Source organism: Eumetopias jubatus, unplaced genomic scaffold (genome assembly GCF_037043125.1).
Source record: "Eumetopias jubatus isolate StellerSeaLion01/CBP00866 unplaced genomic scaffold, mEumJub1_p1.0 scaffold_2, whole genome shotgun sequence".
NCBI lineage: Eukaryota > Metazoa > Chordata > Mammalia > Carnivora > Otariidae > Eumetopias > Eumetopias jubatus.
In genome coordinates, this window is record NW_028274808.1 from 61,694,246 (window position 1) to 61,721,938 (window position 27,693).

The 27,693-nt window shown below is 34.3% G+C and overlaps 1 protein-coding gene across 7 annotated transcripts in view; it reads left to right on the plus strand.

The window, feature by feature from the left end:
* SPOCK3 (SPARC (osteonectin), cwcv and kazal like domains proteoglycan 3) overlaps positions 1-27,693 on the plus strand; it is a 458,737-nt gene that overhangs the window by 133,319 nt on the left and 297,725 nt on the right. For 3 of the 7 annotated variants that reach the window (XM_088019552.1, XM_028104388.1, XM_028104389.1), the window contains exon 2: positions 18,035-18,080. The exons of 2 other annotated variants lie outside the window; for them this stretch is intronic. In XM_088019552.1, the coding sequence (XP_087875678.1) occupies positions 18,035-18,080 (46 nt within the window). Of the gene's footprint in view, positions 1-10,873; positions 10,886-17,921; positions 17,931-18,034; positions 18,081-27,693 lie in introns of all 7 variants that reach the window. 2 more of the 7 variants (XM_088019553.1, XM_028104387.1) reach the window with 2 other exon arrangements.

The following is a 27,693-nucleotide window of genomic DNA, read 5'->3' on the forward strand; positions in this document are numbered from 1 at the left end:
TAATGGACTGCACCACCCAGATGCCCCTCTTTCTCTTTTAAATTCTTTTGTTCAAGATAAGCATCTAAATTCATACAGTCATTCTTCATAGGACAGGTTTCCTGGATTCTACAATGAGACCAGGGAAGAAGAAACTTTGGCTATTACTTCCTTTAATCCTGACATTTTGCTTCCTTGCATTAGAGTTTTTATTGAGGTCATTGTTAACCATGTCACATGGTTGACTTATATAAGCTTGCAGTCAAATAAACTAATCACCCTGGACCCCCCTGGACAAAAGGAGGGGGAGAGAGGCAACAAAAGATTCTTTAATTTATAAGGCCCTCACTGCCAAACCAAACTCCCACAGTCAGTTTGTACCTACAAGATATTTGTCATGTAATAGGCTCCTATTTATGATTATCCTCATTGTTGATGTATTTATAACTTCACTGTCACAGTTTAACATTTTAGTATGGGACTTTAAAAATTATAATTTGTTGATTACCATGAATAAATATGTAATTTATATTTGTTTTTATTCTAACTTTCCCCAAAGACACCAAGATGTAGAGAGAATTATCAGGAGGGTAGGCACTTTAAGGCACTCCCTATGCTCTTTTAATATGGGTCACCATAAGACTTCCTGCTCCCTATGAAAGGGAATTTAGACAATTTCAAGACCAAAAGCCATACTAGTAATTATTATGACATTTTTGGTCACACAGTCACATAGGTAAGGATGATTGTAAAAGCAGTGTCAAGATAATCCTTCTGGACTATGCAAGTTCTATGCAGATTTTAGTGGACGTAAATGTGCTAACCTCAGGGCTATGCAGTGACATAGAGTACAAATAATGGGCTTATTCTCAGAGAGGCAAGAAATATAAATGAGAGATATATATAAAAAAGGAAATTTTCACAGAAAAAATTAAAAAGGAGGAAAATGATAGGGGAAGATCAATATGCCGTAGTTTCTTATGGTAGAACAAATGTTATCTGTCCCTCCCTTTGAAGACTGATAGATATTGTAATTTCCAGCATATTCAAATAATTCTTGTCTGTATCTTTTAACAACTTTTAATTTAACTGAAAATTTAGAAACCTAGTATTGAGTTCTTGTGCAAGTGTATTAGCAGCACATGAAACTTGAACCCAATTATCATACGACGATAATCTTCATAAGTTCCACATTTCACAAACAGAAGATTTGTTCTCCATACTTGAAGTGACCTTGGAAAACATCTGACTCCTCTGTGAAACAGTCACCCAAATTACAGACACTTCATATCAATAGAAAACTCAGCCTAATTCACGTGATGGATCATTATTTAATATTTAATGATTTTAGCTGAAAAAAGTAATATAGCAATTTAGGTTTACATGCCCTGCAGTGAAAGAAATTAACTTCTGGAACCCCATGTTATAAGTGATATTCACGAAAATATGAACAAAGAAAACCAAGAATTTGTATGCATTTCTATTACTCTTTTTATCACTATCTTTCTGAAATTAATCTTAATATACATTTTGTTAATGGCTTTTCACATCATTCACGCAGACTCATTAATACTCTGCTGAATTACATAACCCAGTTTGACTAGAGGGTTTCAAGTGGACAATTTTACCAGCAAAAGTCCTAAGCTAGGCCTGCCCTGAATACAAGTATACTACAGTGAATCTGAAATGAAGGGCTGATCTTGTTGTATAAACAAAATGGTGATATGGTACTTCCCAAAGTTTAACAGTCTCTGCATACAGACACCAGGTTGTATACTTGGCTATTTTGCAGATGGGGGTACTGAGAAAGAAACTGCCAGTCTGCTTCATCCAAGCACAGTCAGGAATGCTGATAGTTGAACTGATTGGGTTTATTTATCATCATAGCAAGGGAGAATACACACCATGGGAAACTGTTGGGTATTTTAGTAAGAGGGTGTCATAAAGATACTGATCAGGATTTGGCTTTGATTGGGTAATCCTGGAAAGGGTCTAAGGAAGTGGAGATTCACTTTGGATTGGGTGTTGTCAGGAAGTGGGGGCAACTCTATGGTCTATCTCAACAGATCTTACCTACAGGGAGAAAAGTCTAGAGGGAGGATAAAGCTGTAATTAGAAAGGAAGTAGCAGTCATTCATTTAGCAGAAGAGGAAGATATTTTGTATTTTGTAGTTTGTACAGTGACTTTGACGAAAATGTTTTATGAGATTGTTAATATCCAACAGAAAAGTATGCCTTAGCTGTAAGTCAGGAAAGTATGCAATAATACTGAGACCAAGTCAGGTAATTTCTGGATGTTAGGACTGTCCTTTCTTTCCTTCCCTTTCCTTCCTTCCTTCCTTCCTTCCTTCCTTCCTTCCTTCCTTCCTTCCTTCCTTCCTTCCTTCCTTTCTCTCCTTCTCTCTTCCCTTCTCTCTCTCTTAATGGAAAAAAAAAAAAAAGCCCTGCTAGCTTGGCACTCTTTTGGGATTGGTGTTGCTACTGTTAAGAACTCATTATAGGGCAAGAGAGGCCACTGCTCCCTCAACCTCACCAAGAGGTGAGAACAAAAAGTCTTAAGCCATATTCTGCCAAATTTACCAAATTCATTTTAGTCAGCAGGCACAAAAACTGTCATACTACCTGCTCGTATGTGCTTGGAAACCCTTGCATCCTCAATCCTCAGAATCTAACAAGCTCCTTACAGGAGAGGTTCCCACTGAGAAGAACACAGTGATGTAAAGCACAGCTCACAGAACTTTTTTCGGTGAAGGGCCAGGTGTGTGTGTGTGTGTATGGGTATATATATATATATATATATATATTAGGTTTTCTGTGTGATGTGGTCTCTGTCACAACAACTAAACTCTGCTGTTGAAGTCCCCAAAGAAGCTGGAAGACAATATGTAAACCAATGAGCTGTGTTCCAATGTAACTTTATTTACAAAACAGTCAGGGGGCCTTTTTCTGGCCTGTGGGCTGTAGTTTTCAGAACCCTGATGAGGAGGTGAGATCAGCCCATCTTCTGGTCATATGGGGCAACTTCTTCTGTGAAAGGATATACAGAACCAAACAGATCTCACAAGGGCCTTAGGACTCATGGACTTTCTTTCTTCCTTTTTAAAAAAAAATCTTCTTTTGTTTTAAGATTTACTTATTTATTTAAGAGAGAGGGAGAGAGAGAGAGAGAAAGAGAATGAGTGTGGGGAGGGGCAAAGGGAGAAGGAACGAGAGAATCCACAAGCAGACTGTGCTGAGTGCAGAGCTGGATGAAGGGCTCCATCCCAGGACCCTGAGATCATGACCTGGGCCCAAACCAAGAGTTGGACACTTAACTGCCTGAGTCATCCCAGGCCCCGTTCTTAAAAAAAAAAAAAAAAAAAAAAAAAAAGTTTATTTTTGAGAGAGTGTGTGAGAGAGTGAGCAGGGGCAGGGGTAGAGGGAGAGAGAAATGCAAGCAGATTCTGCACTGAGCACAGGAGCCTGATGTGGGGCTGGATTCCATGACCCCAGACCATGACCTGAGCCAAAACCAAGAGTAGGACCCCCAATCGACCTGACCTGTACCACCCAGGCACCCCAGGGCTCATGCAGTTTCTATCTGGCATATGAATATCATATGGTAAATTAATGAACTATCTTATGTAGATTTTCATCCCAAAATCTGCAGTGAGTCCACAGCTGTCCCTACAATGTTGATTCTTGTTTAGGGTAATTCAAATTCTAATTAATCACCCCCAGAGTTTATACAAACTTAAGTTAACTGTGATTCAGACTATTCTTACCAAAGTACTTTAAATTAAATTACATTCAGATGATTTATCTATTAGACTTTTGTTTGTTAGGATAGAAATTCCCTCTGGTACCTTAAGTATTAGATATTGAATATGGAGATGCATGTATTGATAAGAAAGACACACAGGGAATTAATGGGAAGAGCAAGAACCATACTACATTTCGTCTTTAGGAAGGGTGGTTGGAAAGGAATGTCATTCAGGATGAGACAGGAGCTGCTCAATTTCTGTTTTGTTTTGTTTTTCTATCTTTTAATATGACTCAATTCTGCTCTTTCTCTGATCCCACTGCTTTATTCAGTACGTATCCTTTTGCTTTCAAAACTTCGTATTAGTCATATGTTTTACTTATGCATCCTTTTGGCTTTCTTCTAACTTTGGCTCTGTCATTGCCTCTCTCTTTCAGGTATTCCCACTGGTGTTCCTGCTTCCAAATATTTAGTTTTTCATACAGTCCCCATTCACATTCTCCAGAGGGAGAGTTATTTGACAGAACATGAAACTGTGGTGAAAGAACTTTTCTGCTCTTGTTTGTTTTTTATTTATTTTTTATTTTTTTAAAGATTTTTTATTTATTTATTCATGAGAGACAGAGAGAGAGAGAGAGGCAGAGGGAGAAGCAGGCTCCCAAGGAGCAGGGAGCCCGATGTGGGACTCGATCCCAGGACTCCGGGATCGTGACCTGAGCCGAAGGCAGACGCCCAACCATCTGAGCCACCCAGGCGCCCGCTCTTGTTTGTTTTTTAAACAAAAGTTTTTTGGGGAGTGGGGGCTCTATATAGTATAATGTCTTTTTTTCCATATTAGCTAGACATTAACATCTTACATATTAATATACCAAATTACAATTCCATGTATGAGTGAGTGAGTGAGTGAGTGAGTGAATGAATGAACTACAAGTTGAAGCTATGAAAGTATTAACTTTCATTGTCAGGGGAGTGCTGACAATTTTTAATTTTAAAATTATTTGGGAGTCCAAAAGAAAACAGTAAAGCTTTATTCATTTGAGAGCTCATTAAATGCCAGAAACTGAGCTTGGTATATTTTCATGTTCCATTATTTAATATCCACAAAAGCCCTGTAAGGGTGATATCATCCAGAGTTTTTCATTTGAAGAAATTGAAGCTAAAATTGTGTAGCTTTTTTTTTAGTATACTTCACTAGTTAATTGTGGAACTAGACGTTTTATCCATGGCTATATTATTCCTAAACTTTCTGCTGTACCGTGTTGCCCCAAAAGCCTGAACAGTGGCAGGAACAGGAATTTATGGGGTGAGCTTCCTAAAATTGCCTAGAAGATAGTGTTTCATCATCAAGACAAGAAGTGGCATAGAATACAGCAATCACAATGACTCCTTTCGATTTTCCATGTGGGTGCTTCAGCCTATCCTTACTGACAGGAAGTAATCACAACTTGTTTTTAGGTGTCAGGTAGGTGGAGGTAAATATTATGGTTTTATTTCCAAAATCGGAGACAAAATTGCATGGCAGATGATAGATTTTTGCCATTTCACTTATGCTTCTATATCTCACACTTAACCCAATCCCCTCAAGCTGCCCTATAGATTTCCAAACACTCTGCGTAGACTTCTTTCCAGGGCTCTGCTCTCCTAAAATGACTTTGAAAATTCCCTTGCCCTTTATATTTCCCTTTGGTGCAGGCATGGGAGGAAAGGTCATTCCCATTACTGAGAATCTAGTACTACTAACATTACTGTAATTGCTTTTTAGGAATGACTGATTGCATGCACTCAGGGGACATTTGCAATATAAAATGAGAGTTTATCAATCCGAATAACAAATTACTGGGAGTGTTAGAAACTTGTTTGCAGGTGGCATTCCCAGGGTCACTTGACCTCGTTAAACTATCTCTCACTTCCGTGGCTCCTAGTACAACAGAACATATGTCCCTAGATTGGGACGACACTGGTAGGAAACTGCCCCTTCCCACTTAAGAATGTGGAATATCTTACCATAAGAAATTGACTATTAGGGACAAATATGGTTATATCTAAGGGTGAAAACATGAATAATCAGGTTGAAGAAATTGTAGGAGTGGAGAACATTTGTAGAAGGAGAATTTGCCATCGACGCATTTGCAAGAGCCCTTCTAAGTGAGGGATTACCTGCTTCCCGCCAGAGAGATTTTCTTACCTTTTTCGTTACAGAGATTTTTAACTATTCACTGCTTTTTCAACTGTCTGAACCCTTTTATCTTTATAGGACATATATCTTACCGTGAAGCTGACAAACACAGTTCTGATCTAATGTAATACCTACATTAGAGTACGTTTTATATATCATATCACTAAGTCCATGAACAGCTATGCTAACGTATGAAGTAACTCAGCACTGCTCGAAACACATTCCTGTTGCCAGCACCATAAAATCCTATTTACTTTTGCTTAAAAGTGTTTGATATTGAATTTGCTTCCCCCCGGACTGTAATTAACAACATTCTCAACTGCTTACAAGATTCAATTGACTGGCAATATTAATCACACAACACAGAGAAACTGGCTATTGCATTTGATTTTTTTCCTATGTGTTCTTGGCATCTAATCACTGATTAAAACTAAGGAAATGGCTCTTTTCACCATGTTCTGTGGACATCTATTTTCTCGGTTTGTTTAGTCTACCCCCCCCTTTCCCTCCATGTTGGATCTTGCTTCTAAATTTCTACAGACATGGAATAAAACCAAGAAGCAGTATTTCTTGTCAAGAGGAACAGTTTATTCCAGATAATTAAATCCAATAATGTTCAAAGAAAACACAGCAAGGGACATAAATTAGGTTCCATCAAGGGATATAGGTCGTTCCTCATGAATGGATACTGACAAAACAATTTTGTGTGAAGCTTTGAAAAGTCATTAATAGTTTTGAAAGTTTTGCAAACTAGCACATTTTGTAGAAGAAAGCAACAAGGTTTAGTTTTGTGTTTTTAAAATGTACTTCAGACATTCACAAAAGTTTCATATTTATATTTGACAGTATTTTTGAGCTTGCACCTAAGATTTCTGCACACATACTCTTATGAAAACTAGGGTAGATTTTTCTTTTTTTTTTTTTTCCCTCACATTTGCCCAAATGCCATTTGGAGAAACAAAGAATACAGTGTAAATATCAAAATACAATAAATTTTTAAAAAAGGTATCTTTCCAATGATTATAGAATCTCTTTATTATTCATAAACATTATATAGAACTGTAATATGTAATAGCACCAATGTCAGACTCTAAACTCTAGGAAGACAATGACGCTTTATTTTATTCACTGATTTTACCTTCTTCCTTAGAACTGGAGAATAATAAATAAATCAACGAACACAAATAATTTAGGAATTCCAACTTAAATTATTTTGCTCACTGATTTATTTATTATTAGGTTGGAATTCCTAAATTATTTTGCATGACAGATTGCTACTTGCATTTGGAAATTAACTAACAAAATTAAAACTTAGGAAATGGAAGCATAATAAAAGTGTTTAAGAGAATGGACTCCAGAAGCAGGTGGTTTGGGTTTGTCCCTGGCTGGGAGACGAGTCTCATAGCCTTTCTTCATCTGTAAATTGAGGTAAAGAATTATACCTATATCACAGGGTAATTACAATGTTTAAAGAATGACTGGTATAGAGTAATTACTTTATTAGAAATTGTGGTGAATTTATTGTTATTAGTCTATGATTCTGGACTTTGTGTAGGTATTAAGGACTCATGCAAATATACCAATGTCGTAATGTTTCTGGAAGCCATGTGACAACCTTAAGACATTTAGACTGGCTTTGAATCTGCAAGTAAAGGGAAAATATATATCTTGCAGTAGAAAATCTGAATTTTTGGTTATGAATTTACCTATCTGCCTAGCCACCGTATCTATTCTATACCACCCACCCCATCACCATTCCTTTCTAACATACCTGATCCTCCTACACCTGCATACACACACACACACACACACACACAATTATGATTAGTGATTCTGGCACACATAGATACACACTTACATTATGATCCCATATTCTGAAACTACTTGCAGTTTTCTGACTTCTCTGTGCTTTCTTGTGTCTACCTACATGTCTTTTAATTTGCTGGTGCTTCTGCATGACACATCTCTGTTTGCCCTTTTTCAAGCTGCAGTTCTCAGGCTATGTACTCTGACCCTGATTATATCAGGATGAAACAGATTTAACACTTTGTATACACTATGTTCCTACCATGACTGTGTCTTTATAGACTGTAAATTACATGAGAAGAGAGACTATATCTATGTCTTTTCATCTTCTAGTGGCCAATCTACCATGTACCATGTACCATCTACCATGGTACCTGGCACGTAAAAAGTGTTACATGAACATTTGCCTAAAAACACCTTTCCTCCCCTCTCTCTCTCCCTCCCTTATCTCCTTACTTCCTTATTTCTTTCCATTTTTTTCTCTCTTCCTTTTATAAATGGGCTTAATACAATAATTAAGTGTAATAAAAGATGAAACCAAATATATGAAATATATTACAGTGGTTACTAATATTAATTTTTTCTTCCATGCTATTTAAAACTTACTTTGGGCCTTATTAAAGGACAAATGAGGAGCCCAGATCACCAATAAAACTAGACATTATTTGTTAAACATTACCATTGAGCCATGTTAAAAAGTTGTTCGTTTTTGTGTACATTCAGAAAAAGGAAAAAGGAAGCAGAATTGTATATTCTATATCTCAGATGTGTAAAACTTTCTCTTAAACGTAAAACATCTGTAATATAGTATTTCTTGTTTTACATCAGATTATTCTAAGTGGAATCTTGTTCTCTTAAAAATGTTCTGGTGATTTGAGCTACTTTTACATGTAAGTGTCAGATTTTACTTCAATCTCTTATGTGTGGACTTGATATAACTCTGGTAATTTGATTTTTGCTGGTTGGGTGCTAAAAGGGTGTAAAACAGCAATCTAAGTTATTAAAAAGACTAAATTTAAAGTTTGTAATTTTTGGCTGCTGATATCTGAAGTCACCCTTTTCTGACTTCCTAATTATATATTTTATCTATTAGTGTGCTTAGTGGATAAAAAGTCTCACAGTGAGGCATGAACTTACTTAATTAGCAGACACCTCATAAAAGCAGTTTGTGCTCTCTTAAAAATTTGTTTATTCTATAGATTGCTTATTGTAAAAAAGTCTATTAGCAGTCATGCAGATTATAATTTTTGTATTGGTTTCTATCATGTGTAGTTTAAGGGTGATTTAAAGTTTTCTATTGTGTGTAGTTTATTATAATTAGAGCTATAAACTGCATGATTCTTTATAAGATTACCTGTGTCATAAAATTTTACTGTGATTTATTTTAATGTAAGTTTTAATGTGCAAACACATTTTCCCATGATTACATTTGTTGATAGTTTTTGCTTTTTGAAAACTATAGTCTAAGGCAAGAGAGAATGAACTGATGTGTGTCCTAAATCACTTGCAAATTAGAAGCAAAATATTATTGATTTTATCTCTCTTCTTTGTCATAAGGAAAATATTATTGTAATATAATTTTTTACAACTAGCAAATTAGATAAAAATTTTCAGACATTTGGAGTTGTGGCATTTTATTATTCACTGGATTCACACCATTTTATCAGAAAAAAACTGCAAACCTAGATGCATGAAGTTTAGGAGACATATGTCTAACCATCCCCCATATTATATCAATCAGTGCTGTGAGGTATGGTCCACAGGTGGATGCTGGTCTACAGTCTGTGTGGAAGAGGTACAGAAATTGGGAGTAAGGATTGAAAAAAATGCCATAGCAATTTGAGAGGAAAAAAAATTATATTAACTCTAATAGTAATGAATTTGGGTTCATATTTTATGTGTCTATTTTTATTTCATTTTTCAAGCAATTCATCTTGTTCTCTTTTACAAAAGACTTGTTCTGTAGTAGATTTGGAAAAATAAAACTGATTCTTTACTGAAGATAGTTTTTGAAGCACTGCTATATAGAACAGGCATACACAATGAGGTTTACTGAATTCTGAAATTAAAGAATGAATGAGATTTGAAGTCCCTTTTCTTGAAAATGTTGACAATAGAATAATGAAGTGTCAAATGAAAAAAAGTTTCCAGCACCCCACTGTGGTATAGAACCTCAAGACTGCCCCCAGTGATGCCCGTACCTAGTCTTTGAGCTGGATTTAGTGACTCACTTCCAAGAAATAAAGTAGTACAACAGTGATGGGACGCCATTCTGAAATTAGCTTTAAAGAGGCTACCTTCTCTATTAGATATCTCTCGCTGAAGCACTCGGTCCAAAAGTTAGGAAAGAAAGAAAACTTGGCAAAAAACTATGTGAAAGTTCAGATGATCCTCCTTTGGTCAGACCTTCAGAAGAGAAGGCAGCCTTGGTTGACACTCTGACTGCAGCCTTGTGAAAGATTCTTGACCTCTGGAAGCTGTCAGAATAAACAGCCACTAAATTGTGGCATACTTTAGTATGCAGCCATAGACAGTCAATATGGCCTTGTTTAAGAAGAGGAGAGGAGGTATTTCATCTACTACCAGTGCACAGGGAATCAAGTGGATTCCTGGGGACTGTTTTTTAGCCACCATCTTCCATATAATCTTTGACTACTGACTGTAACTTTCCGGTATATTGGGCTATTTTTTAAAAACTACTGTGTTGACTTTTTGATGGTATTATTGTTACATCAGTGTTTTAAGACATCTGAAATCTAAAACTTAAATATTGGGACAAACCCCAAGATATATACATAGCACTATATTTTTAAATTGAGCAAAGCTTCATTTTTTTTAGAAAGTTTTCTTTCTCTATAATGCTGAAAAGGGAAGAGAAGATAATAGTCACAAAGCAAAGCTGGTAGGGCCAGATAAGTCATACTTTAGATCCAAGATTTTGCAAACCAGTGAGCTATGAATATAAACACTCTTACTATAGATACTAGCCACTATGCATTAGAATCTCCATGTATATATGATGAAATCAAGTGATAATAATAATAGTAAAACCAAATAAAAAATTGCCTTCAAAACAATAATGAAAATTCAAAGTGAGAAAAACAGCTTCCAATTTGTGTTTAAAATAGATATTTTCAAAAATGTATTCACAGGTATCAACCATGATAAAGGACCCAGTTGAAGTAACTGGAGTTAACTTATAAATATATTCTTCCTACTACTTAGTCTGAAGAGCTTATTTTTTTGCTGTGAGAGAGGGAAAAAAGCACAGAAATAGATTCTTGATTCAATAATGAAATAACTAATACATTTTGTTTCTTAAGATAGCACATTCTAAAAATAATAATTTGCTTTCATTTATGATTAACTTTTCTTTATTTTACACAGTATTTACCTTATATTTTGAATAGTACTACATTTTCATTGACTAAATATGCTAAGGATTTATATCAGACATAATATGTGTTTAACATTTTCATATTATATAAATTTATTTTTATTTACATTTTTTAAAGGTTTTATTTATTTATTTGACAGAGAGAGACATAGCTAGAGAGGGAACACAAGCAGGGGGAGTGGGAGAGGGAGAAGCAAGCTTCCCGCCGAGCAGGGAGCCCAATGCAGGCCTCAATCCCAGGACCCTGGGATCATGACCTGAGCCGAAGGCAGACGCTTAACGACTGGGCCACCCAGGTGCTTCTTATTTACATTTGATATGATGAACAATTGTAATATTTGTGCTATATTCAATATTTAGTTAAGTAGTTCTTTTAATTACCAATTATGAACACTCAAAGTGCTGTTATAAATACAAAAAGGGTATGAAATAAATAGGGAAATAATACTTTATTATTTGCATTATTGGCTACTATTTTACTATTAATATTTTACAATTTGCTCCAATAAGTACAATGACTATAGTTTTGATTTACTAATCTGGGAAGTGTTCTAGAATTAGAAACACTTTTATGATACCTGCAGGCATTTTACCTTAATTTATCCCTTGGTTTCCACTTTAAATTGAGGATCATGATGTCATATAGAATACCACATTTGTAACCTACTCCTAAAACACTTTTTTAATATAGCATATCATAAAGATTTTGAGAATCATTTTTACTTGGTTCTAAATTATATGTCTTGATTTCTTGTGCTGAAAATATGGCCCACTCACCTGTAGATTATATCCAAAGCTAGAGGATATATTTATGGTCAGAAGGAGGAAATGAAGTAGTTGGAAAATTTATAAGCTTTACGATTTGAGGATTGAATCACATAGATCCGGAACATTAAACACCGTAAACACTTTTTCTTCCTTCAAAAAATTTTGTTTCTCTATGCGGAAATAGGTATTCCATTGAACATTGTTTTCTCATTTTCAAATAAATGTTCTTTTATGGGGGGTAGCACCGTATAGGATAGTAGTACAGGGGTCTTTCTCAGTATAAGACCAGCTTGGCAGGACTTCCAACTTTTTGGCCTATGGTCTCAGTCGTAACTACTCCACTCTGCTATGTAAGCATCTGAGCAGACATAGACAAGGTGTAAAAAGATTGTTGTGACTGTGTTCCAATAACACTTCAGTTATAAACAGGTGGGGACTGGCCCATGGGCCATAGTTGCTGATTTGTGGTATGGAGAAATGTTTAAGCCTACAGGCCCTGGGCCCTACTTCTGGGGTTCAAGTCCCACCTGTATTTCTAACCTGCTGTATAAGCTTGAGTAGATTATTTAGTCTCTCTCTGCTTCATTTTCCTCATCTATAAAATAGGAGTGTTATTAGAAACACTTACCTCTTACAGATGCTTATAGAACAGCTCCTGGTATGGGATAAGAGAACAGTGACTTCAAGTCACTGTTTTACTCAATTTCTGTATGTGTGTTAGTGTCCTTATAGTTATAATGAAGATTCCCAATATTTTAAAGTCCTTACTTTATTTATTAAGACAATGTATTTTTTGTGTCTTTCCCTGATATTAAGGAATTACAAGTTTTGTATATCAATGTAAAAGTGACCATATATATTCTGAGGGAGTTTAACTTCAATTTGCAGAGATGTTCAGAGACAATTGAGGAATTCGCTCAATGGCACTGCCCTTTTGCACAATTCATTTTATTTATGTGTTTAATCTGTGGTGAGTCAGGGAGCATAAAGTGCTTTCTGAAAAATAAAGGGCTCACCAAAGTGTTATAAATGAATTCTTTCAGGCTCCTACAACATCACTTGGAAAAATGAGTGGTACTTGGGTAATAAATGTGACATTTTGGGGCCTGAAGCAGATAGTTTGTCTCAAATAGATAATTCCTTTATATCTAGACAAAACTTATTTACTCTATCTTGTGATCTAATCATGTAAGTATTTCTGTACAGGGAGCTTTCCCCTTTTGTGAAATAGACTGGCCTAACTATCAGACAAGGCATTCTTCCTATCATACAGTGAAATGTGTAAATGAGTTTGTCGTAATATATAACATATTTCAAAAAAAAAAGCAGATTTCCATCGCTATTTTTTAGCTTATAAAACTAGCAGTGCTTCATGATTTGGCTTAGCTATTGAAACACAGGAAGCGGGTGGCTCAGTTGGTTAAGCGACTGCCTTTGGCTCAGGTCATGATCCTGGAGTCCCACATTGAGTCCCGCGGGCTCCCTGCTCAGCGGAGAGTCTGCTTCTCCCTCTGACCCTCTCTTCTCTCACGTGCTCTGTCTCTCTCTCTCTCTTATTCTCTCTCTCTCAAATAAATAAATAAAATCTTTAAAAAAAAAGAAACACAGGAAGCAATAAGACTTAATGTTAGTAGGGAAATTCTGATGTTTTGTGCAAGAAGGTTTGGGGAACATAATCACAAAATACAGAAATCCTAGGAAATTTAACTTTCTATTCCTCAACATAGATTCACATGAGTATCATCATAGGGTCTTCACTTTTGTGTACATATAAAAAGGCTAACCAAGTTTTTGTCAATAATTGAAGCAATAGCTTATTATACTTACCTTTGCTTTGATTCTAGAGATTTAAATCAAAAAACAAAATTGTTGTTGAAAGGTTAAAAATTAGGGATCTTCCTGTCTTTTATGTTTCCCCTAAATATAAACCTTTTACTGATTTACTTGCTCCTCAGGAATAAATGGAATCCTTGAGTGTGGGACTTCTGGCCCAGGCTCTCCTCCCGTGAAGAGGACTAGGGGCCCGAAACATTCTCCCTAATTCCCTATATGTTTGTGTCTTCTGAGCCTGAATTTCTCTGCGGGCATTTCTTGCACTTGTTTTCTCAATTCCAGGTTGGCTTATTTTTGACCTAAACTGAAGTTTGAGAACAACAAATATTCACACAAAGCTTTCTGAGACAAAAGGAATTGTGCCTTAGTGAACACCTACATGAAAATACTTTTATCTCTTATTCTGGCAAAATTCCTAGATTTAATGAGGCAAAACCATTTTCAGAAAAAAAAAAAAAGTCTGGTGATGTGAGAACACAAAGAAAAATATCTAAAAATAGTTGATAGGCTAATTACTCTGCTTTTCTAAACTGTGTCAGATCTCCACAATGGCCAGACATTGACATTGCTCTTGACTTATCCAAAAGAACTAGTTTCATGGTTTACATTATGATTATAAATTTTTAGATAGCTATGGCCCCAAACTAACCTAGCATGAGTGTGTTATTCTTTATTTCCCCCAAGATTTGTATTTCTTATTTGTAAAGCAATCTTAGAAAATGGCGTACTTCAAATGAGATAACACTGGTTACTTTTTTTTATTAAGTTTTTAATTTTAATTCCAGTATAGTTAACATACAGTGTTATTAGTTTCAGGTGTACAATATAGTGATTCAACAACTCTATACATTACTCAGTGCTCATCATGATGTGTACTCTTAATCCCCTTCACCTATTTCCCCCCTCCACCTCCCCTCTGGTAACCATCAGTTTGTTCTCTGTAGTTAAGTGTCTGTTTCTTAATTTGTCTTTCTTTTTTTTCCTTTGTTCGTTTGTTTTGAATCTTAAATTCTACATATGAGTGAAATTGTATGATATTTGTCTTTCTCTTATTGACCTATTCGCTTCACATTATACTCTCTAGCTCCATCTGTGTTGTTGCAAATGGCATGATTTAATTTTTTTTTATGACTGACTAGTATTCCATTGTATATATGTATTCCACATCTTCTTTATCCATTCATCTATCCGTGGTCACTTGGGTTGCTTCCATAATTTGGCTATTGTAGATAATACTGCAGTAAACATAGAGGTGCATATATCTTTTCAAATTAGTGGTTTTGTATTATTTGGGTAAATACTCAGTAGTGCAATTACTGGATTGTAGGGTAGTTCTCTTTTTAAATCTTTCCACAGTGGCTGCACCAGTTTGCATGCCCACCAACAATGTATGAGGATGCCCTTATCTTCACATCTTTCACATCTTCTCCAACACTTGTTGTTTTTTGTGTTTTTGATTTTAACCATTCTGACAGGTGTGATGATTGTGTTATTCTGAAGGAAGTTATTTAAATATGGTTGAGGCTATATTTTGCCTCTATCTATCTATCATCTATCTATCTATCTATCTATCTATCTATCTATCTATCTATCTATCATCTATCTATCATCTATCATCTATCTATCAATCATCTATCTATCATCTATCTATCTATTTCCACTTAATTCCTGCTCATCTGTACAGATGTTGGGTATTTCAAACACTGTGTGTTGTATCAAACATGTTGTTTTCACATTGTTAGCTTCAGTGCTAATGATGTCACTCTCACATTTATTCCTTCTTCTACTTTTATTTGGTATTTATATGGATGGAGTAACTACAGCAGTGAAAACTTACCCACACCTTCTTGGGGGATGTCCCTGATAGCTGTACAACTTCAGAAGAGTCTGAAGTGGTAGTAGAAAATTTGCCTTCTTGCACTAACTACAATCATAAAGGTAGGCTTTAAAAAAAGTTCACTGCATCTAATGTTCGATATTTTGGAGGGCATTCAGTTTCAAAAATGTTATGAGGAGTTCATAGTTCTTTCTAAGCAACCAGAAAAACTAAAGGACTTTGTTAGCAGTAATGAAATGGTGATGTTGCTCAGAGATACTAACAGAGATGAACCTGGTGCTTCCGATCAGCAAGTGTGCTTTAGCAGCTCCTTTATGTCAGATATTGTGCAGATATTTACATTTTTTAAATAACTAATCCCCCCAGCACCTTTGTCAGATAGGCAGGTATTTTTTTGCCCCCAACTTTAGTCACAGGATCTGAGGTTTGCATCATTTCCTTTCTTTTTTTTTCTTTAAAGATTTATTTATTTATTTATTTGAAAGAGTGAGAGAGTGAGCAAGTGAACATGAGTAGGGGGGAGTGGCAGGGAGAGGGGCAGAGGGAGAGGGAGAAGCATACTCCCCACAGAGCAGTGAGCCAGACGCGGGACTCATCCCAGGATCCTGGGATCATGACCTGAACCGAAGGTGATGCTTAACTGACTGAGCCACGCAGGTGCCCAGGTTTACATCATTTTCTAAAGTAATACAGCTAATAAGTGGTAAAGTCAGACTTAAATTTAGGTTCTCCAAATCCACCACTCATTCTCATTGTCTAGTTTAGTTTAGTTTTGTTTTGTGTTTTGTCTTGTTTTATTTTGTTATGCTTCAGGGAGAAATTCCAACTCCTCTCCATGCTTTGAATGAGTACTAGTCATCATCCCCACATAGTTAAGATGTAATTAAAAAAAAATAAAAGTCATTAAATGAATGTATTATGGTCCTCAGCCAAAGTTTTGAGACTGGAGTGGAGGAATTTAATTTGGAAGCTTAATTTTCTAAGAATTCTATCATTCTATAAATTTTTTACAAAGATATTTTAAAGAAAGCCTAAGCAATCAGTATTTATTTAATTATCCAGTGATGTTTTCTTCCCTTCCTCTGATCCTAGGTAATTTATTGCAGAACCTGTCAGGGTAGACTGCCATAACATGCCACTGTCTTAACATAACCCTATCTCAACCTAAATAAAAGATTGACAGAGATGATTTCTGAAGTTTTTTTTTTCTTCTTTTTCTTTCATTTAAAATTGGTAAGGTGGGAATGCAGAATGTGGTGATGAGTGATTAGTCACAATAAGGAAAAGTTTTGCTTTTTAAAAATTTAAAATTTTTGAATAAGTTAGGAAGTGTATTTATTTCCATAATTAAAAGGTGCTACATTTTCTTCTTTGTACAAAAGGAAGTTTTAGCAAAGAGGTTAGAAAGAAGATTGACCTTTTTAGATTCTCTACTTGACCTTTTTAGATTCCCTGGGTTTTGTAGATTTCCAACACACTGACTTCAGCGGGTTTAAGAGTGTGGAGTTAGGAAATGTTTAGTCAAGGAGCCTCACCATGATGTACTGCCCTTTCTTACTATAGTGAAAATAGCTTATTAATTTCAACAGTTAAGTGTGTTTTATTGACCATAAAATATGATATAGCTTATTAATTTGAACAGCTAAATTTATTTTATCTACCATAAAATATGATATGTATGCAGTTCATCTACAAGGCTTTTAGAGCGGTAAACCAGTAAATACAATAGATTTAGTCAATGTGTTTTGCTTTTTAAAAAATCTAAGTATGCATTGCCTCATCTTAGTGTTATATAGTCGTATTTACTACATGTATATATAGTAAGTATATTGTAATGATTCTTTTCCATATCAAAGATTTAAACTTTAGGCAAGATTTAATTAGGTGTGAATTTTTTTCAAACTTCCAGTTGCATTTTGATGAACTCCTTATATATTCCATTATCATGAGACAGATTTACATAAAGTCAATTTATACTATATGAGCTAGAGCAGACTCACTTGGTATTTTTGCTGCTGTATTGATGGTTCCATTTACTATTGTACTAGTGGAAAATGAAGTTGTGTAACTAGAAACTGGTAAGATACTTTTATAGCTTATTAGCTTAGGGTAATTAACTGCATGTTTCTTGCACATTGAATTGCGATTGAAAGTATTACATTATAATATTTAGGTGAGGTGGCAATCGAATATAATTAAATTATTATAGTAAACATTGACTTGCAATGAAAATGAACACATTTATTGAAAAACATTTCTATAACATGTAAACAATGTGTTCCTTTTTGATAACTACTGTTTTTCTCTTGTTCCTTTTTTTATTTTTTATTATTTATTTATTTATTTATTTATTTATTTTATAATTTGCTGCTTGCCATTACAGGAAGTAGAGGTTTGTATTCAGCTTCTGTATTTCATATTTTATTCTAGATTTTATATGAATCTTTACAATTTAATTACTCATATACACTCAATTCACATTATTTTCCTCCTCAGGATGATTATTTCCACACTTGGAGTCCAGGAAAGGCCTTCGATCAGGGTAAGAATCTAATTATTTTAAAATAAAAATCTTCACATGTTTATAATCACTGTACTTTCATCATGATATTTATTGTTTGTTAAATTCTTAAAATACTAAGTAGGAGAGCTTAGATAGTGGAAAAATCATATAATAATTGCATTACAGAATATGTAGTCAGTAATAAGTGAATTAGATATGATTATGTCAGAACGTCTTTCATTCTTAGATACATATCTTAGATTACTGATTTCGGTTTCTGAACTTTATCGTGCCCATTATTTTTAGCTGATACAAGTCACTTCATCCAGTTTTCAAATATACCCAAGCGCATTCAGCAGGACATAGATTTATTTGTGCAAAATTTTAAAACAAATGACTTTGCAATCTGTGTTTCAATTAATAAAAGCATTCATTTAAAGCAGTATTGACTGGTAATTAGACTCAGTTAGGGTCTTAATAAGACCCAAAAGGGAAAGTCATATGTAAAACAGGTTCTCCTGCCTCCATACACCGTTTGTACTTCTGGTTATGTACTTGAGAAGGAAAAGCAGGAAAGATGCATGGGGAAGGAAGATGTGGAACAGAAACATCAAGTGCAATGCAATCATAATGATATAAATAATTAAACAGTTTTGTTTGCTAAATTCTACACTATTAGAACCAGAGACTCTTCCTTTTTAAGTCTGGTACAAAAGAAATTTCTACTTTACATTGACTATAATAACCTTACAAAAGATATTACCTCCTGAAGTAGGACCATTTAAAAATAGAAATTATTTTTAAGAATGAGTTGTAATATGTTATTAAGGGAATCTTAGGGAATTTTGCTATGTCTTCACATTTTTGACTTAATATGTGCAATGAATGCTATAACAGCTAATTTCTCTGAGTGAGAACCAACCTGGATGGACCTAGCTAGGGACATTGATATTAGCCTGTAGTCTGAAACATTCACATCCAATCCCCCCTTTAATATTATTTCTTTTTTGCTGTACTTCATGTGATTTCACTATTATTATCTAGAGTGTTTATTTGTGGAATCTGCATTTTATAATTCTAAAAAAATATTTTTTATTTCACTAATAATATAAGTCAAGCCAAATGTACTAAAAGACAAGCAATAAAAAAATGACATACAGACTGAGATATATTTGTGAACTTTCTTGGGAAATTAATTTTTATGATGGATTCATAAACCTTGAAAAAATCAAAATTATCCATGAAATGGATGTTAACATTTAAATTTGCCATACTTGGTGCATCCAATTACAATAAAGATGGTTTGGGCTTTGCGTGTGTGTGTGATCATTTGTTGAACTACAATTTATCTCCCGTTAAAAAAATGAGGAAAAAAAGATTGCGATAAAGAGGCTTCCAAACCCTGGTAAGACTGGCTTAGTTTAATTTTCAAAAAGGTTTTTAATACACTAATTTGTCAAAAATATCATATTTATCAGACAGAGAGAAGCTCATGACATAATAATAGCTAACAGAGTGCCCTATATCCAGTCACTATTCTAAGTATTCAATACATGAATTCATTTAATCTTTGCAATAACCCTGTCAAGTAGATGAGGAAGGTGAAGCACTTAAGAAGCTTAAGCTCCTACTCAAGGTCATATTCCTGCAAAGTGGCAGAGTCAGGATTTAGATCCAGGCAATCTGACCCCTGAACCTCATTTCCTAACTACTATGTGACACTGTTGCTCTTATGATAGCATTAAAATGAAATAATGACATACTAGTGGTATTTTGAAGTTTATGTTTTAAAAATAAATATTTGCAGATGAACCATGAGAGACTATGGACTCTGAGAAACAAACTGAGGGTTCTAGATGGGAGGGGGGTGGGGAGATGGGTTAGCCTGGTGATGGGTATTAAAAAGGGCACATTCTGCATGGAGCACTGGGTGTTATACGCAAACAATGAATCATGGAACACTACATCAAAAACTAATGATGTAATGTATGGTGATTAACATAATATAATAAAATTAAAATAAATAAATAAATATTTGCTTAAGTGAATATTAGATAGAGCTAATAGCTGTGTTTCTATGTTTTAAATAATATTTTATAGATTATCAGACCCAGGGTTTTGGTTGATTGAACATATGTAGTTGATAAACGTATATGGGAAAATTTAGTATCAACAGAAAAAAAAGGAAAATGGAAAAAAATAGACTGAGATACATGTATTTGTTTTGTATTTGTTTTGACTTTGAGTCATATTAACTAATCCATTGGTAAGCCATACTGAAGAGTGAGAAAAATTATCCTGTTCTCATCTAGCTCTGAATAAGATAGGCAGTGTGCATCACTTGAATAGAAGAGACTTGAGATATGCTGATTTCTCATGTTTCTTGTTTTTTTATGAAGGAAGAATCTTCTGTTAAGTACCATTTTCAAAATCTGACTGAACTTTTGAGCATAAAATAATTTATGACTTTTTAGAAGTATTTATAATTTTTAATGTATTTTTCATGGTATATGGACATCCATATCACATATCAATATAAATTGATTTTCTGCAGTTTCTTTTTTGGGGGTGTTCGCATATTTCTTGAAAGGAATGAAGAAAAAGTATTACAGTAATTAGTATTAGTTTTTTTTAGCATTACATTTTTTGTGCTGATATTTATACCATTTTACCATATACATTTTAAATTATGTCTTACTTTGTTTTCTACAGAATGGTCCACAAAATATGCAGAAATTAAAGTACTACTAATGAAAATATTAATATTTCATGACAGAAAAGGTGCAATTTCTCATCACCAAACCCTTTCTACATGTATGCATACATATGCACATGCATACATAGATAAGCATATACATAATTTGCACATGCATAGACACACATATTTGCATGTATAAGCTTTCTTCTAGGTGAAACTCAACTCATTATTCATATATAGCTTATCTACCTTGTGGCTTAACTGTGACAAATTTTTCACCTTGTGAGTTTCTTTTCATAAATCAGAATGTTTCTATATTGTTTTTGTTTTTTGTTTTACTGGTAAAAGAGTAAGAGTTTTGGGCAAATATAATAGTTTTAAATAAATTTCAGTAAAACCATTTTGATGATGGTAAAATCTGCTTTATAATAAAGGAAAGCATACTGATGCCCAAAATAAATTTGTTTGTATTTCTCCACGTAGAATTTTCTGTGCCATTACTTCTGTTCATTAGTGTGGTTAATCATGAGTTGACACAACAGACATTGACTGAAAAAGAGTTTTAATGAGGACGTGCATCTTCTTGACTATGACATGAAAATTTAATGTTTACTACGACAAACTTAGAGGGGAAATGCATTCATGAACCTAGAGTGGTAGCATGATAAAATTTTAAACAATTTAAGAAAGACCTTAACTAGATAAGCTGTAGCTTAAAGGAAAAAAAAAACAACACTTTTTTTTTTCCCCTTTTCATTTCATTAACCCTGCCTTGTTTTTGGTCATGGATTAATTTGGGTTTATAAGAGCTAGTCACTGAAATTTTTAGCAGGAATTCCTGTCAGTTGTTTAGAGAATCCAGAGGTACTAAAGTGCTATCTGTACGAGGAATCCCTTTTATTCAAAAATTCTTTTTCTCCAGGATATGATATTTAGGTAGCCTGAGATGAAATAGTTGGAAGCAAAATGTGTTTTTTATACATTTCCCTAATTTCACTATCCAATCCAGCTTGGAGTTGTTCCCCTTGGTATCCTGCATGGCAGTGAATTACAATCAATAGATTAATAACAAATTTAATCTGAATTTAAATAGATGCAGAGATTTCAAGACAAATCAGTTTCACATTATTGATGTGTTTCTCCTGCTCAGGCGGATTTCTGAGGTGTGGAAAGAGGGGCAAGGATTGTGCCTGTGGCTTAGATCAGTATCCTTCAGCCATTTCATAGCAAACCAGTCAGGGACTCTCTTCTTAAATCTGGACCTCTGTGCTAAGGGCAGCCTGAATTCTTCTGGCTCATCAGTGGCATGTAATTCAACAAAATTTCCTCAAGAACTGGTGTGCTAGGAGACCATTGCTAAACTCAAACAGCTGAGTCTAGGCAGGAGAGAGAGACGTGTGCGCATGTGCACATGTGCACATTATATCAATAATATCGATATATCGGTAATATTACCACCACTATCTCTCTCCATTCTTGCAAGGATTAGTGGGGAGTGAGAACAAAGACTGAGATCTTTGAAAGGACAGTGGGATGCTAAGCCATATACTTATACATCGTTTCTCTCTTTTCAGGATCCGTTTGTAGAGCTTCATTTGATTCCCATAAATTTTCTCTTCCTTTGCAAAACATCTCACATATACCAACAGTCAGATCCTGACATGTCCCATTGCAATCAGTCTCTGCTACAAAGGAAAAGCTGTTGAGATTTCCTCTGGAGCTTTTATTCCCTTCAGTGAACAGAGCTGTTCATTGTATGATGGCTATAATTATTTTTGAAACTGAAAAAAGACTAGTGTGTGAGAAAACACACCCCCCACTTATCTTTCCCTTCGTAAACTACACTAGCATACTTTTTAAGGTATAGTATATGTGTATTGCAAAATGAAAGTAGTGCCTCTCTCCCAGATGACTTTAATTTTCACTTGTTTACATGAGGATCTTTTTTTTTTCATGTTCTTAGATGGTATTTATTGATAGTAGCCTCAAACAATAGATAGATCTGATCCATGCTTCACAATAGAGGCATGGTAGTGCCATAATGCTGCTTTGTGTCAGGGCTTGGGGCCTTTTGGCATTTTTCTAGTGGAAAAATTGGTGTTCTCAGAATTGAAATTCAGTGTTGACAATATGCAAAGATAATTATATGGTCACAATGTTTTCTAAAAATGTCTTCAATCATTTAAAAATGTGAATTCTGAACCGTGATTTGATCTGAATCATTATTTGATCAACTCACAAGAATTGATTTAGTATTTTTGTATCGTTTTGGACAAATTACTTGTTGGGTATTCAAGTGCTAATAGCCCTGTCAATTTGCATTATACATTAGTTATATCATCCTTGGTGGCAACTTTGGCTCATAGAAGCCCTCTAGAAAACCTGCAAAAAAAAAAAAAATTCAACCTAGAAATGAACAGTGCATGTTCATTTATTCCATGTCAGGTTTAGTACATAAGAACTACATAGGGCTTATAAGTGAGAAATGTATTTTCTCTTCCTATCCAATTCTGATTTTTTCATACAAGAATGGTATTTAACCTGTTTTACCCCCCTAATCTAGGAAAATAAATATAAGATTTTCCATAAAATGTAGGAATTAGGAATCTTACATTGCTCTATTCTATGTCAGTGCTATTTTCTCCATTGAATAATAAACATTGAATAAAGGTTTGCATTTTTAAAATATAAGGTAAAATCAAGATTAATAATGCTTCATTGGGTTCATATCACAGTAGCCTACATACATGTGTCAGAAGGCAAATTATATTTATTTCTTTTCAATGACCTTATGTTACTAAATTGTGAATCAAATTTATAGAGCAAGAGATTGATTACATATACCTCAAAGGTGTTCAGATTTTAAGAAATAAGATTCTTATCTCAGACTTTGTTAACCTAACATAGTAATAAGTATTGTGAAGATTGAAAAAAAGAGTGGATATATAGGAAGTCATACTTTTTAATAGGAAACCTCCACTGGTTAGAGAGGTGATGTTCAGTCCTGCCTACACATGAAATTTACTAAGCATTCATGTAAAAAGCAGTGCTAATCTGGGGTAGATCCTGGGCACTTTGTTTATGTCTTTGTGTGTACGTGTGTGTGTTTTAATTTTTAAGAGTTATAATAAAATATACACAACACAAAATTTCCTATTTTGACCATTTTTATGTGTACAGTTCAGTGGTATTAATTCACATTTTTGTGAAATTACTACCACTATCTCTCTCCAGAACTCTTTTTATCTTCCCAAACTAAAATGCTATACCCATTAAACCCAGTTTCCCCTCTTCCCAGTTCGTGGCACACAGCATTCTACCCCCATCTCTATGAACTTGACTATTTAAGATTGTCATGTAAGTGGAATCATACAGAATGTGTCCTTTTGTGACTTACTTATTTCACTTAGCATTATCACCACAGGGCTCATCCATGTTGTAGAATGTGTCAGAATTCCCTTCTTTTTAAAGGTTATATCATATTCTATTGTATGTATACACTACATTTTTTTCATTCGTACACTGATGGATACTTGGGTTGCTTCCACATTTTCGTCATTGTAAAAATGTAACTATGAATATTGACATGCAGATATGTATTTGAATCTTTGTTTCATTTCTTTTAAATATATACTCATAAGTGGAATTGTTAGATCATATAGTAATTCTATGTTTAATTATTTGAGGAACCACATCATTCTCCATAATGGCTGTATCATTTTACATTGCCACCAGCAATAAGGAAGAGTTCCAATTTCTCCACATCCTCACAATACTTGTCATTTTGGTGTGTGTGTGTGTGTGTGTGTGTGTGTGTGTGTTTTGATAATATCCATCCTGATGGGTGTGACTTTGTTTGTTTTTTAAACGCTACAGTTTATTATTTTATGCAGATACAGTTGAAAATCACAGGGTATAAGCAATGACTTATCAAAACAATTCTCCTCAGTGATTCTGTTTTGGAGTACAAATAGTTTTGTTTTGTTTTTTTTTGAAAACAACCACAAATGTCAGAGAATTTTAAATAACCTAGTCACATTTTCAGATCTGATGCCAGAAATCCCCCGAAGATAGAATCATCATTTCCATTGAAGAATACTTCCTGTGTGTCAGGTATTATAAATAAGACAATCATTGGGCTAAATTAAACAGTAAATATATTTCTTAATTTGCAGAGGAAACTGAAACTGAGAGGTGTTAATAAAGGTGACAAAGCTAATAAGTGTTGTGGTTGGGATTCAAATCTTGTTATTAGTGGATTAGAAGTTCATTTGTTCTTTCATTATGCAATATGGCTTTAGATTTAGCTCATCTGTATGCACATTTTTGGTCTGTGTCCCTACTCAGAGATACATCTTTTTCATGAAAACACATGGTAGGAATGACACAGAGGAACATAGGTAGCTAAAAGGTTAACCATCAGGTACACATTGGATCACATTTAGGACCACTACCAAGGAAAGGAGGTGTTTGTAACTTGTATTCTAATTTTCAGAATGGAGGAATATAGATTTTCAAACTCAGTTATATAATTGTTATCTAATAAATACAAGGGTTGTTGCATTGAAGTGTATTTCCATCACTTGGGAATAACTTCCAGCATATCTGTAAGACAAAAATGTGTTCCAAAGATGTACAAAAGCTTCTGAGGAATACCTTCTTGGAAGTTACTTTTCATTGAAGTATTCTGGCCACAATTCTCACCCCACTCTTTTATATGAAATGTGGAAAAGAAATACACATGTATTTAGTATATTAAATTACTGGCATTGAAACTTTAGGGCAACTTTGGCCCAGCCACTTACACTATCTCCGATGTGCAGGCTTAAATTTCTACTTGGATATGCTATTCCATCTTCACATAGCACTTACTACTTGAAAACTGCTTCTTAAATTAAAGTAAAATCTGTTTCCTTGTGTTCAACTCTTGCTCTTACACCCTTGATCAAGAGTGAGTAAATTCATCCTTCTACATGAAAATTATGTGAATATTTGAAAGTAGCTAGTATGGTACTCTTTCTAGAAGATTTTTAATTAATTAATTAATTTTAAAATGAATGAAAGATTTTGATTAGAATGCTCTGCTGCTCATCGTATAGATAGTGGAGTATCTCATCACAATCTCTTCTAGTTCTAACATTTCACACATTTTTTACATAGATTGGTAATTTTGCTATTTAGCTCTAGATATTTTTGCTCTCCTTTTAGCATATTTCTTGATAATTTTACCAGGTTCTCCTCTTCTGTGCTTTAATATTGCATTGAGATAGCTAAAATAAATGGTTGATAGGCAGGATAGTTGAGTGGGCATTTGATTAGATCATCTAGACATGAGTTTAAATCACAATTATGGCAAAATAGGCTATATTACCTTATGCAAGTGATTTAACCATTCTAGAGTTGTTTTCTCTTCAATAAAATATGAGTAGATTCCTAATTTACAAAGTTGTGAAACTGAATAAAAAAGCACGTAAAACCTATGCATACAATAATATGTAAAATGTTCAGTATTTTTCCTTCTCGCTCATATTTCTTCTGAAGACAATTAGTAAACTTCCACTACTTTTATGTATTTGAAAACAATGTTTTTGTCCTGACATAATAATTTGTTCCTTCTATACAATATTTCAATAATCAGAGTGGCCATGTTAATTATTGGACTTAATACTGTTAAACAATAGTTATTTTGAGAGTTTTTTTGAAAAATTATATTCCTTGACACATTTGAAGGAATTTGTCATTTTCAAGACTTTGGGTTAAATAAACTGTTACTTTATTATATTAAGTAACATACATTACAATTTTGTGATTAATACAATGAAATGTCTTAGGTTTATAAGTAACACATATGGTATGGTAAAAAAGAATACCAGTGTTGGAGTCAATAAGTCAGGTTTTGTTTTTCTAGTTTTTCCAGTTGTTAACATAAAACTCAATTTTATATAATTTAAAAAACAGACTTTTTAAAAGAGTAATATCAGAAAGTCTCCCCTACTTTATTACTTTTCTTTTTTTAGCTTGAAATAATAAGAATATTACTAAGGCTCTTTTTTTTTAAAGATTTTATTTATTTATTTGACAGGAAATACAAGCAGGGGAAGTGGGAGAGGGAGAAGCAGGCCTCCCACCGAGCAGGGAGCTGGATGTGGGGCTCGATCCCAGGACCCTGGGATCATGACCTGAGCTGAAGGCAGACACTTAACGACTGAGTCACCTAGGCACCCCACTAAGGCTCTTTTTAATAGACTTTCTTTTTCAGAGCCATTTTAAATTGATAGCAAAATTGAGCAGTTGGTACAGAGATTCCCACACACATGCACTGTCTCTCCCATTATCAACATCTTCCACCAGAATGATGAATGTAAACAGACACATCTTCATCACCCAGTGTCCCTCGTTTACATCATGGTTCACTCTTGGTGTTATACGTTCTATAGGTTTGGACAAATGTATAAAGACACGAGTCTATCATTATGGGATCATACAGAGTACATTTACTGCCTTGCCTATTCATCCCTCCCTTCCCCTAACCCCTGGTAATCACTGATATTTTTACTGTCTCTATAGTTTTGCCTAATACAGGAAGTTATATAATTGGAATCATGTAATGTGTAACCTTTTCAGACTGACTTCATTCACTTCCAGTATGCATTTAAGTTTCCTCCATGTTTTTCCATGGATTGATAACTCATTTCATTTTAACACTGAATAATATTCCATTATCTGGATGTACCATAGTTTATTTATTAATGCACCTACTGAAGGACTTCTTGGTTTTTCCTAAGTTTAGCAATTATGAATAAAGCTCCTATAAACAACTGTGTGCAGTTTTTTTGTGTGGACATAATAAGTTTTCAATTCAATTGGTAAATACCAAGAAGTGTGATTGCTGAAACATATGGTAAGAGTATGTTTATTTATGTTAAGAAACCGCCAAAGTGTCTTCCAAAGTGG